The following is a 13,886-nucleotide window of genomic DNA, read 5'->3' on the forward strand; positions in this document are numbered from 1 at the left end:
GCCTCCCACACGACCCCAACCAGGGTGGAGATCAAACCCACTATCCTTCAATTCACTGGCCAATGCTCTAACCACTGAAACAAATGGGCCAGGGCTATATAATTTTTTAAATTATTAAGAAGTTCCAATAAAACCTATTTGAGAGGGGAGTGTGGTGCTGGAGGACAGAGAGGGTGCGGCAAGTGCCAAATTCAAATGTCACCATTTTCTTGCTTGTGCACTGCTAACTTGGCTCTGGTCATAATTGCTTTGTAGGAAACTATTAGAAAACCTCCAATATATTCAGAGCCAGTCTAAGTGACTGTGGAATGCCTCAAGGGCAATAAAAAACAAACAGAAACAAGTACCTACTCAAGTCTTTAGTGATGACGGAGGCACATTTCAAGTATCATGGAACTCTCGCTGGGTGGACCCATTTCCCCACCCCAGCAACTGAGGTTAACACCACTTTGGATAAGTATTCCAACCTGTACATATATGTGGGCTTATTCCTGAGCCTCCTGGCCATTCTCCTCCTCTTACTCTTCATAATGCTCCTTCGGTTCAAACATGTTATCTCACCCATCAACACTGAGAGCACAGAAAGTGTTCCTGAATTCACAGATATAGAGATGCAGAGTCGAATTCCCACTTATTAAAGCTAGGATGAAGATGAGTTTTAGTGGATCTCAGATGTCCAGAAAACTTACTGGGTTGCACATAGCTTCCCATGTAGGGAATCAACATTTATTCATTTAACAAAAAACTGTTCGTGTTTCCTTTGTGTTATTCATTATCTTGACTCTGCTTGTGGGATAACTAAGAGGTTTAATAATCATTCTTTGCCAGGAATATAAAAAATGGCAGCTGGTGGGAGGGCAAGTTTCCATAGTAACCAAAGACAGGGTCTTAGCAAACCTCAGACCACAGAAATTCATATGCAGCTGTTGTAAAAAACACAGGATTCCTGGAAGTTTTAAGAACAAGAAAAAACTGCTTTCGAAGGGGCTGATTGTTCAAAGAGGGTACCTCAAGAAAAGGACAAGTTTAAATTTTGCACTTGGTCCCTAAAGAATCGATTCTGCTAGCATGAAGCTAAATCATGTCAGAAGTTAATGGAAGGGACAACAAACCCTTTTCCAAAGGAGCAGTGATTTTATCAGCTAAGGCCATTGGGTTTGAGCCGAATAAAAGAAAATATGTAAAAAGCTGTTTCAGGCTGGCCAGTGTGGCTCAGTGGTTGAGTGTTGACCCATGCACCAAGAGGTTGCCAGTTTGATTCCTGGTTAGGGCACATGCCCAGGTTGTGGGCCTAATCCCCAGTGGGGGGCATGCAGGAGGCAGCCAATCGACGTTCTCTCTCATCGGTGTTTCTGTCTCTCCCTCTCCCTTCCTCTCTCTCTAAAATCAATAAAAACAATAATAATAATAATGAAGAAACTTTCAGTTTAAAGAGTACATTTTCAGAAAGAAACTTCCAGTCAACAAACTCATTTAGAGAGGGAAAATGTGCATTTTATGTCTGTGTTATTACTATTATTGTTTTTTTTAAAACTCAGATAATGGCAGCTGTATAACAAAAACTGATATGATGAGCTTCCCCAAAACCAAGGGAAATCTAAGTCAAAACGTGCTCATGACAATGAGCCTTACACTATGTGTGCAGCTTCATTGCCCCTTTCTCCCTCCCTATAACTGTCCAGGATTGAGTTGCACGCAAATATGAGCTTTTTTAAAAGGTGGCCTTAGCAAAGAAGACTCAAAATGTACTTTGAAGCAGAAATAAAATAGTATTGTATTCTGTTGTTAAATGATTGTGGCTTTTGACAAAACATTCAAGCCTCTGGGTGCTAGTTTTTTCTTTCTGAAAAATGATCAGAGAGCTATTTAGTCATCACTATACTCCTTTTAGATCTGAGTGTAAGGGAAACAAAGAGAGACAAAGGAGGAAAGGACTAAACAACACCCTTCGATAAATCTTTACTGAGATCAATGTCCTCAGATTTACATTTGTTTCCCAGAAAATGCTCTTCCCTTCCTGATCCCTGCCAAAACATGAAGTGATTCACTTATTACGTATAAGAGAAATATGTTTTGAAAAATTCCATTCTCATAAGTAGCCCTAGTATGCCACTTGTAGAAACAGACTACTTTTTAAAAATTAATGTTCCAAAAGGGAACCAAAGGAGATGAGTATTGTTTACAAATTAGAAATTAGAAGGCTAGTCATATTTTTGCCACCAAAGAACTAATATGCCTGTATTAAAATCTTCCTGATTAAAAAAAAATTAGTTCTCTCTTGCACCTAAAATGTTGTCATCACATTTCACAGGATGCTCCCTCAGGAACTGCATTAGGGGTAAGAGAAGTGGAATGAAGGTTAGGTTAATGTTACCTCCACCAGACATACAGCTCTCTCTAGTCTGTTACTAATTGGTGACAGAAGTCCCAAGTGCTTTCTACTTTTATACACAGTCATTTGCAAATACTCCCCTCTCCAAGAGGCAACAAGTGTAAAATCCCCACATGCAGAGCTAAACTTAGCAACAAGGTTGATTCTGTCACACCTGTTACAACAGCGCACTGTTAAGAGATGGCAGCTGCATTCTGCACCATTCAGAATAGATCAGCAGGTAGGCATACACTTCCCCTTTGGTATTATATAGGGTGTCTCCCCAAAATGTATACACACTTAATAGCTGATGGCTCAATTGGTGTTTCTTTCTTTTCAGATTTAACCTATTAGAATTTATCATTATTCAAAATGTGAATACATTTTTTGGGACACTATTACTTTCCCAAATGAAAAGTGACCCATGTTATTCTGTTTGGTGGCTTAAGTTGTATCTTTATTCAACATCCAGACTCCATATAACCTTTAAAATTTTAGTTCTTGGCAGCCATACATGGACTTCCTCAAAGGCTGGCAATATACCCCAGAACTTCTTAAGCACACACGTCTCCTCTCTTCTTTTTGCACTCACAGTACTTCAATGCACTTTACAGTAAAGGAGTCAATAGCTGGATAAATGAAGAAACTGATTATACTTCCAACAGCAGTAAATAACAAGAGGCCCAATGAACAGAAAGACTGGAAATGTATTCCTTTCTCACCTACTTCCCCAACCCACATTTTAGGAGTTTAAAACTATTCTTTAGGCCCTGGCCAGTTTGGCTCAGCAGTTGATTGTCAGCCTGTAGACCAGAAAGTCCCGGGTTCGGTTCCCACTAGGGCATGTACCACCAAAAAAAAAAAAAAAAAAAACCTATTCTTTAATCACTGCCTTGGATGAAAATTGCTTATTTATGATTAGGCTACTCACCTGGAAAACAACACCCTCTTTCATTATAACTACCCCCATGGGATCCAAATCTTCATTGAGCATTAACTTAAGCACATGGCACAGATTGCAGATTGCACTAAAATAGTAGTATAACTACTCACAGTTTCCAGGGATCACATAAATGGGGATGGATTTAAGCAGATGTGTCATTATGATGACTCACATGGTGTTTAAACTTTAGAAAAATAAACACAATGTTTTCATCATAATAATCTTACTATAAAGAAATATTTTTATTTATATTAAATTATATTATATCCCACAATGTATTAATTAACATATATTACTTCTCAAAGAGGCAGCTAGAACAATAGGCATAATTTAAATTTACCCATCTATCCAATTCCCTCTCTAACCCCCACAGTCCAAAAAATTTTTCACATTAGCATAAATGTATACAAACAGGTAGGTTATATATATATATATATATATATATATATATATATATATATATATCTGTATGTATATATATATACACTCTGTTTTAAGGTGAAAAAAAATGATTCTATACTTTTTATTATGCTGAACCATATATAATTGCCATTTCTGTAGGTCAAAAGTGCTTAAATATTGTCAATTTCATATAATTCAAACTAATATAAAGACACACTATATGAATTCTTTAAATAGTAAACTTTTTAAAAAAATTAAATGTCTAAATATATACTTTGAATATATTTTAGAATCATGGGTTGTATAAAACATATATTATAAAAGGTTCATATATTATATGTGATTTATTAGGCAAGAAATATGAAGGTTAATTAAGATGGGTTCATCCAGCCTAACCTTCCCAGTCATGTCAAATATGAAGATTTGGACTCATAACCAAGTTTGACTGCTACAGACCCTACCGTATTTGCTAATAGGTAAAAGGGGTCCATTTAATGCAATTAAATGGTTATATTTAGTAATACATTTATTCTCCTGCATTTGTACAAAGAGAACTTTTTTTTAACAATTAAATGGTTATATTTAGTAATACATTTAGTCTCCTGCATTTGTACAAAGAGAACTTTTTTTAACAAAATAAAGAATTGTGTGGAAGAAATTGGGTTTCTTTTGTTTGAAATCATTAATATTTTAAATAGATTCATATTGTATAAAAACAGAAATATATTTGAATTAATATCTAGAAGGTCATTTGTGATCCCTGGAAAGGAAATTCTCTTTGGTTTTCTGGTAAAAATATATCTATTTTCTGAAGAATGTAAAGAGCATTAGTCTCACTATTCCAATATAAATTGTAACTGCAAATTTGTGGGATTTATAATGTTGAGGTGTCATTATTTATTTTATTCTTCAACCTCCCACCTTTTACTTTCTCCCCACTTGAAAACTTATTGGTGTGTTAGTTAGTTTCTTAAGTAGTAAGATTTGAAAAATGGATAATGACTACCAGTAGTCAATAAAGGTGACCTGAGGTAAGAATGAAATAAGGCAACTAAAGTGCCAGTGTCTTTCAACATTACCCCCTCCACTGTAGTTTATTTTTTAATGTATTTTCTATTTTGAGCTTTCTTTATTTGATCCTCACAGCAACCATGTGAGAAAAGAGGACATGAGCATAGAGATATTAGTAAGGCATTCCTAGCTACACAAAGGCTGAGTCAAGTTGACACTGCAAAGCTTAGGATTCCTAGTTTAGTACTTACTCATCCCACCATGCTTTGCTTTTGAATAGATATTTCAAACCTATCCATTTTATAACACTCCAAATTCTGAAAACAACAGTTGAGCTCTACAGATGATTAACTCCCTATGCCCAAATTCAAAACAAGTAAGCAGAATTCAGCCATTGCTTTAATTTATAGACACAGCAACACATATTAATAGACTATAGGAAAGTTTACACAAAGGCAAACACTGCAGCTTTAATTTTTTTTCTTTATTGATTCTAGAGAGAGAGGAAAAAAGAGGGAGAGAGAGATAGAACATCGTTGAGAGAGAACATCAACCAGCGCCTCCTACATGTCCCACACTAGGGATTTGGCCCACAATCTGGGACGGTGCCCCGACCAGGAATTGAACCAGCAACCTCTTGGTGCCTGGGTTGATGCTCAACCACGAAGCCACACCAGCCAGGCCCTGTAGCTTTAATTTACATGAATGAAAGGAGGAGACAGAAATATGGATAGATTGCCCTGGCCGGTTTGGCTCAGCAATTAGAGCATAGGCCTGTGGTCCAGAGAGACCTGGGCTCGGTTCCCGCTAAGGGCACGTACTTCGGTTGCAGTTTGTCCCCAGCCCTGGTTGGGTCATGCCGGTGGCAACCACTTGATGTGTCCCTTTCACATCGATGTTTCTCTCTCTCTCTTCCTCCCACTCTATCTGAACAAAAAATGGAAAAATGTCCTCGGGTGAGGATAAAAAACAAAAAAAGAAATATGGATAAATTATCACCCACAATACAAATACCAATTTTCTGATCATTTGACTTAATCTTCACAGTCAATGCCAGTTTCTCATATCTATGATTATCTCTTCCCATCACCCCTAGAAATGAGAATACCTCCCCTAAGGTAAAAATTGTGTTTTTATTTAAAATTGTATAGTGTTCTAAATGTATACAGCAATTCCATTTGTGTTCCATAATAAATAAAATGGCATTAAAAGGGAGAGAATTACTGTCAAGAATGAACTCTTATACTTGTAGAAAAAGGAGACAAAAATATGGGACACATTAGAGCAGAAAAATTAAATGCACATATTAAATATTGGTTAGGAGATTTTGAAGAATAACTTGAACAATTCCAAATAGTCTGATTAATTTTTACATTAAGTATTTATTGATTAAATCACATGTAAGTGTGAGGGAGAATCCGAGAGACAGATTATACAGAATATTGGACTCAGTTCTGTGGGCATTTAAAGTTTGCAATCAGAAAGTTTACAATCTGACAAAGATGATAAATACCTAAATTAATGGATTCACTCAACATTTCTTCAACACTTACTGAGTGTGCTAGACACATTCTATGCCCTGGTGAATATTATAGCCTACTAGGATGGACAACACCAATCAGATAGTTACAAGAATAGTGTTATTAAATGGAGAAGTATAGGGTACTTGGCTACATATTAAGTGGAGGTGATGCTGCCTAGCCTGGCCTAGAATGTCAGGGAAATTTTTACGAAGGAGATAATATCTAATTTAAAATCCAATGGATGAGCCAAAGGAGAGAACAGGGCAAACATTCCATAGAGAGAACAGCATGTGCAAAGATTCTGAGATCAAATAAATTTGGCACACTTGAAAAAGCACAGTGAGCAAGGAGAAGTCTCCAGAAGGCCAGAAAGGTTGATAGAGACAAGAACATGCTGGGCTTTGTGGACAATGTTATGGGTTTTCTACTTTATTTAAAACATAGGATAGAAGAGAACTCTGGCAGCAGTGTGGAGGATAGATTGAAGGTCAAGAATGGAGACAGGGAAGCCAGTTGAGAAGCTCTGGTAGTGGTTCAGGAGAAAGTTGATTATACCTTACTTAGACTTAATCACCAGCAAGTGGGTAGAGATAACGAGAAGTAAGTAGCCCGGCCAGTGTGGCTTACTGGTTGAGCAGCAACCCATGAACCAACAGGTTGCCAGTTGGATTCCTGGTCAGGGCACATGCCAAGGTTGTGGGCCCAATCCCTAGTGGGGGCATGCAGGAGATGGCCAATCAGTGTTCTCTCTCATCAATGTTTTTATCTCTCTCTCCCTCTCCCTTCCTCTCCCTCTAAAAAACTCAATAAGAAAAAAATATTTTTAAAAAACAGGGAAGTAAGTAGCTTTGAGAGAGCTTTAGGAGACAAAAGGGGCATTACTTGCTGATGATTTGGGTAATAGGGACAAGTAAGAAAGAAGAGTCTAGAATGACTTACTGGTGTCTGGATTGAACAACTGGTCTGGTGGCTCTATTCACTGAGATAGAGAACACTGGCAAATTATCAGATCAAGGGGGAAATAAATTTGGTTTTGGACATGTTTAGCTTGATGTGCATTTAAGACATCCAGGTACAGTGTTGAACAGGCAGTTGAATATATGGGTCTGGAGCTCATAAGAGAGGTTAGGGCTGAAGATATAAATTTCAGAGGTGTTAATAAATGACACTACCTAGGGAGGGGTTGTAAAGTATACTAAAGTGAGAATGACAATAATGGAACACAGAATATGCCCTAATATACACCCCCACTCCTGTTTTTGGATGGTTAGTTACTTGTCAAGTAGATTGGGAGAGAAGTTTACTTTTAAGGGTCCAAAAACTAAGGCAGATTGACCAAAGATTCCTGGGAGAAGTAGAAGAATGAGTCAGAGCCAAAGTTTTTTGGGAAGAGGGAAGATTCCAACCTGGGGAGATCAAATACAAACATTAAGTACAGAAGTTATGGGCAAGACCATAAATAACAGGGAAATGGAGCCAATAACTGGAAGCCACAAACCAATGGAGCAGTGTAGGTACAGGTCAGGTATACAGTACAAAAAGGGTCCTGCGAGTTTGCAGTGAATATGGGTGAATAGGTGTGTGGTTTTATTGATCATAGTCCTGACAGAAAACAGATGGCATTCTCAAAAAGGATAAGTAAAGAAACTTTAAAGAATGGACTATTTACAAAGAAGTGAGTAGGATTAAGGGAACAACAAGAGCCTGGCAAAATCCCAGGGATTAGCAGCCGCAGGAGAAAACTACTTCCATTTCTAGGCTTGAAGGGGAAAGGAGAGGGAGTTGTTATTGGAATCTAGCATGCCCTGTTGCCATGAAAAAGAAATTAACAATCCATGTCCTTAGGCCAAGAAGCAAAGCCAATAGGGGGCAAATGGCTTAAATAGCTCAAACACTTTCTCCTCGGCCTTCCATTCTGCTAGCACAGGTTGAATCCACCTGAAAGCCAGAGGACTAGCAAACCCAGGTGATGCAATTTGTAGAAGTCAGACTCCTAGAGCAAAGAGCAGGGTAGAGAAGGCTTGTGTGAATAGATCTGGAAGAGAAGACAGAGAATATCCAGCACAGAAGTAAATAGGCATGTTGAGATGCTAAAGATCCCACTTGAGGTTTACTGAATATGATTTTACCACACAATAGATAAAACATACTAGAGATTTTTCTTTTTATTTCTTTTTATCCTCACTAGAGGGCATTTCTGCATTTATCTTCAGATAGAGCAGTAGGGAATAGAGGGAGGAAGAGAGAGAGAGAGAAACATCGATGTGAGAGAGACACATCGAGTGGTTTCCACCCACATGACCCCAGCCGGAGCCGGGGAGACAAACTGCAATTGAGGTACGTGCCCTTAGCGGGAACCAAACCCAGGACTCTCAGGTCTGCAGGGCTGATGCTCTAACCACTGAACAAAACCAGCCAGGGCTATACTAGAGATTTTTCAAAGGAGATGTATCATTCAAGTCCAATCAGAAAAACCAAAACTGCTCTAGCTGTTTCAAATAGAAATATAATACAATGAATTGATGATGCAGATGATAGAAGACAAATAGAGATAGTAAAGCAACCAAAAGATTAGCAAAAGCAGAAAGCTAGCAATAATCTTAGGGCCTCAGAAACAATGGAAAGAGATGACATAACCAGAGCCCAGAAGCTAGAACCTTCAATAGTCCCTAGAATCATGGAAGGGCCTGCCTGTTGGAAGTGAAGCCACCAAGGGGAGTATCTTTTAAGATCTAGGACTTTAAAAGGGGTCTCTGACAGAAGCTACGACCATAGAGAGAAAAGATTTTGAGCTATTTTTTTTTGTAAAAACTTGCTGTGATTGATTAATGATACCTTTTATGGTGGAATGGATAATAGAGGCATGCATGCCATATATCTTTCATTCTTGACTTAAGTATATTTCCTTATGTCATGTCTGTGTAGCATGGAGATATAAAGTGTTAATGTAAAACATAGCTGAGGGCAGAATTTCTCCTAGGAAGAAAACTGTCATTATCTGGCAAAACACTATAATAGGCCATTTTAATTGTGGAAAGATAACTCAGATTATAGCTGCTTTGGGCCAGAAGAAAGAAAAAGGTAAACAAACTGTAACGTAAAAAATTGAACATACATTTTAAGGGTTGCCACACATGAACTAGAGATGAGAGGTTAAGAATACAAAGTAGGCAGGGGTCCTAGCAATATGGCAGGAGGCTGGAGGGCTTTGAAGAACACCAATGGTTAATGTTCAATTTTAAGACTTTTGTTTGATGCCCTAAAATGTAACCCTCCTCCATGTGCCCAAACCTCCATTAAACCCATGTTTCCTGGAGATAGCAGTACTTTGGTAGGTGAAGGGACTGTGATGGTGTGTTGCATGGTGGCATGGTGCAGAAAATGGACAGCACCACAGAAGGCAAAACATAGGACAAAAATAGGAAATTTGGTAAAAGCAGAAACTTGAATCCAAAGGTAAATAAAATAAATATAAGACTTTCCTTTATCCCAAACCTTAAATACTAAATGCATTAGGTGCCTGGAGATGTGCTAATCACACACCTAGATCGGATCTTTTAATTAGATGAGTAGATAAAAAAGACATAGTACATTTATACAATGTAATGCTATGCAGCTGTATAAAAGAAGGATATATTATCCTTTGAGATAGCATAGAGTGACCTGGAGATGATTATGCTAAGCAAAATTAGCCAGTCAGAGAAAGACAAATATTACATGATCTCACTTGTAAGTGAAATCTAATGAAGACAATAATCTGATAAATGAAATAGAATTAGGGGCATGGAAACATGGAATAGACTAATGAATCTCAGAGAGAAGGGAGTAGGAGGCATGGTAGAGGTTATCCAAAGAATTTATATGCATATATGCATTGCCTGTGGAGACAGACAACAGGGCGGTAAAGGCCTGAGGCAGCACGGGGAACCAGGAGGTGAGGAGCAAAGGAGAATACAACGGGGGAACATCTGTAATACTCTCAACAATAAAAAAAAAGTAACATTTTAAACTATCATAATAGCTAATACTTCTTTACCAATCTAATATATTTGTAGGTTATGCTGAAATCTGCTAGCTAATGCTAACATTTATACTTTAAGAGTTCTGAGTAGAGAATGTGGGTAGATAATGTTCCAAAAAATAAAAGACATTGATTTCAAACCTTTGAAGAATTTCTACATTGAAATGGTTGAGACTAAATTTGTGTAGTTTAAAAGGACAGAACTAGGACCAACAAATAATAGGGTTTTTATTTTAATGTCTACTATATTTTAATAATTTAGGTCTACATTTGTTTAATTTTTTGACACATACATCATGTATTTTTTTATAGTTGTAGTCAACAGCTACATATTTCTCCTAAATATCATTTTAATATGTATTTGCATATGTTGGCAAATATTAAAAGAATCCATATAATTGCCTTTTTTTTTTTTATCCTCATCTGAGGATATTTTTCCATTTTTTGTACAGATAGAGTGGGAGGGAGAGAGAGGAAGGGAGAGAGAGAGAGAAACATCGACGTGAAGGGACACATCGAGTGGCTGCCACCCGCACGACCAACCAGGGCCGGGGACAAACTGCAACCGAGGTACGTGCCCCTAGCGGGAACCGAACCCGGGTCTCTCCGGACCGCAGGCCAACGCTCTAACCGCTGAGCCAAACTGGCCAGGGCATAATTGCCATTTTTAATGGCTAAAAGCATTTCATTGTGTTTGTGTAACTTAATTTGATTTGCCATGATTTTCAATTTTTTTTTGTGTGTGTGGACCCGGTAGATGACTACCAGAAGGCAGATGTACTGCTTGGTATGATTAAGTATGATTTTCAAGGCTTCTGTTGGACTAGGTCTGTATTTCACATTGTTGCTAATACAAATAATAAGTCGTTTGTGGAATTTTACAATTTTCAAAGCAATTTTTCACCTATCTTCTATAGAGGGTTTATAGACAAAAAAAATTATCTCATGTGTTTCCAGTAAGAGATTCCCCCAAATAAATCACTATATCTTGTAAAGTAAAATATTGTTCAAACAGTTGAAGCAGAAGTAGATGGCCATATCTATCAGAGATGATAACGATAATAATAATCACTAGCATATTTAAAGACTTATGTGTTAAGTTCTACTTAATATTCTTCATGCATTCTTATTTAAACTCAACAAAATCCTAAAAAGTGGATATTATTTTTATCCTAATTTTACCTATAAGAATATTGAGGCTTAGAAAGGTTATGTAACTTGCCCCAGGTCACACAGTTAATAAGTGGCACAGAACTGGGATTCTAACCCATAGCCAACTGACTCCAGAACCCATATGCTACTGTGTGTTTAAAAATATATATATAATTTACAAACTGTGTATGTGCATGCATATCTATATATCTATATATATATATATATATATATATCCATACACAGAACACTAGAAAAAGAAACTCTTTACTCCATTGAAAAAGATGAGTAAAAGATGGCCCTCTCACACACAAAAAAAATCAAAAAATTGAAATTGATACAAACTGAGAGGTTTATAAAATTTTTGTTGACAAGACATGGGAAGTAACCAAGACGTTTGAAGTTGACCAAGGAAGAGCGAGATAGCCTGGAAATTATGAATGAAATATATTGAAAAGTCAACTATCTCAATTGTAATGTAACTGAACCATTTGTTTCTTAAATCAGGAAAAAAAGAGATCTACAAGGCATTTCAAAAAAAAAAAAAAAGAGCGAGAGAGAGAGACAAAGAATTGGTGATTTTTTAAAAAGCAACCACACTATTTTAAAATTTATCAAATATTTTAAGCCTATAGAAAAGTGCAAAGAAATATTTTAAAAGATAATCTATTTTACCTAAACACTATCACCAAGCTTTGGAAAATCTTAATGTTTTGCTATATATTAACCTCATATTTTTATAAAGCAATAAAATATTATAGGCAGAGTTGAAGCCTCTATGTACTTCTTCTTGATCCTATTCTTCTGCCCCAGAGGTAACTAATGGGAAACAAAACCATCTACCTTCTGTGTTCAGTTTTCACAATGAGGACTGAAATTGCCTATCCTCCCCTACATATAACTTACTTGCTACATTAATATTACTATTCTCTCAGGAGATTCCTGTTTAAGCAAAAGACTTGATTGTTTATCACAGAAACTTCTCAAAAGACACATCAACTTTTCAGTGGAAAGTCAACAGGCAGATTGTGCCCTAAGATTCCTAAAATACCTCTCCTCAAAATCCTCCCATTGCTCTTTCCAACAACCATGATTCTTACCCAAACCTTAATCAAGTCTCCACATTATAAGACCCACATTTTTTTCTTTTTAAACTTATCTTTATTGTTTAATGTATTACAGATGTCCCCTGTTTTTCCCCATTGATCCCCTCCTCCCTGCTACTGCCCCCCTCTTGTGTTGCGGTTCCTTTATAAGTTGAAGAAGGGAATGAACACAGAACACAAGACACATAGAACACAAGATACACAGAACACAAGACACACAGAGACAGGACATGGCTGCAGCCCCGAGTGCTTGCAGCAGTTTATTTTTAAAGGCAAAAGTTTGGCAACCTGCCCTGCTTACTTAGCAGTATTATTGGACTTTGTTCCTTATTCTTTCCTTGAACCCTTTATCTGAATAACATAGTCCCTTGTCTGTTCTCATACTGTTCTTAGTAAGAATGTTCCCAGGAAGGTCAGTTCATGCAACTGCTCCTTCAGGCTCCCCCTGTTTGCAGCCTAGGAGCGCCTGAGCTCCTTTGCAAAGTTTCAGGCATGATCCTGGGAACGCAATAAGGTTCAGCTGTTTGCAGCTGCCCTTAGTTGTCTTTAGTACGTGGGTGTCAATTTCATGATCCTCAGAACTCCTTCATCTCCCCCTTTTTGGTTATTTCATCTTTCTGTGACTGCACATATTGCAAGACTGCCATAACTTCTCCGTGCCTTTCTGTTTCTATTCTCCTTTTGTGCCATCCTCGAAAGACTAAAAAAGCAAATAACAATATGATTATTAACAGTGTGGCATTACTTAAGATGGAGGTTAATAATGCCTTGGTTTGTCCTAAAGGATTCAATTGAGACAACCTTTGAGCTACTCCCTGAAATACTTTCCAAGTTAGCTCAGGCAGATGACGGCTAAAGGTTTCACTAATCTGTCCCTCTAATAGCTGGATTGCCTTAGCAGTGTTCTTTTGACCCAAAAAGATAGCTTTGATTTCTTGCCAATCACGGCTTACATCATAAGAAACAAGGGTTATACAGATTCGTGTAGCATTCCAGTCACAATGTAAAATAGATCCGGTAGTTAAAATTTGCATTTGATCTCCTAACCATTGAACAGCCTGTTGTCAGTGCAAAATTTTCTCCTCTAATTGTGAATCAATATCATGTTGTTGCCATAACAAATGTGAGTCCTTATGACAGTTTTTTACAAACTCGGCAGTCTGCAATCCTTGATGTAAAACTATTCCAGCGGTGGCTGCAGTGGAAGTGAGAGTGGCTAGTCCCAGGATGATGACAACAATGAGTCCGATAGCTCTTCTGGATCGAAGGGCGAGATCACGAATAGCTTGATAAATTGCAGTTAGTCCAGCGGATTAATTCCAGGGTCGTGTTAGATTCACAGAAAGCCAAAGTTCAT

General features: G+C 37.5%; 1 protein-coding gene across 1 annotated transcript; it reads left to right on the forward strand.

Moving 5' to 3' along the window:
• Positions 1–365: 365 nt before the first annotated feature.
• Positions 366–638, forward strand: SERTM2 (serine rich and transmembrane domain containing 2). Its single transcript, XM_036270287.1, has one exon. The coding sequence runs from the start codon at positions 366–368 to the stop codon at positions 636–638; it is 273 nt and encodes a 90-aa protein (XP_036126180.1).
• Positions 639–13,886: the final 13,248 nt, after the last annotated feature.

This window comes from Molossus molossus, unplaced genomic scaffold, assembly GCF_014108415.1.
Source record: "Molossus molossus isolate mMolMol1 unplaced genomic scaffold, mMolMol1.p scaffold_m16_p_2, whole genome shotgun sequence".
Taxonomy (NCBI): domain Eukaryota; kingdom Metazoa; phylum Chordata; class Mammalia; order Chiroptera; family Molossidae; genus Molossus; species Molossus molossus.

What these genes read in the sequence shown, in the direction of transcription:
- SERTM2 (XM_036270287.1), top strand. Translation starts at nt 366, where the DNA reads ATGACGGAGGCACATTTCAAGTATCATGGAACTCTCGCTGGGTGGACC.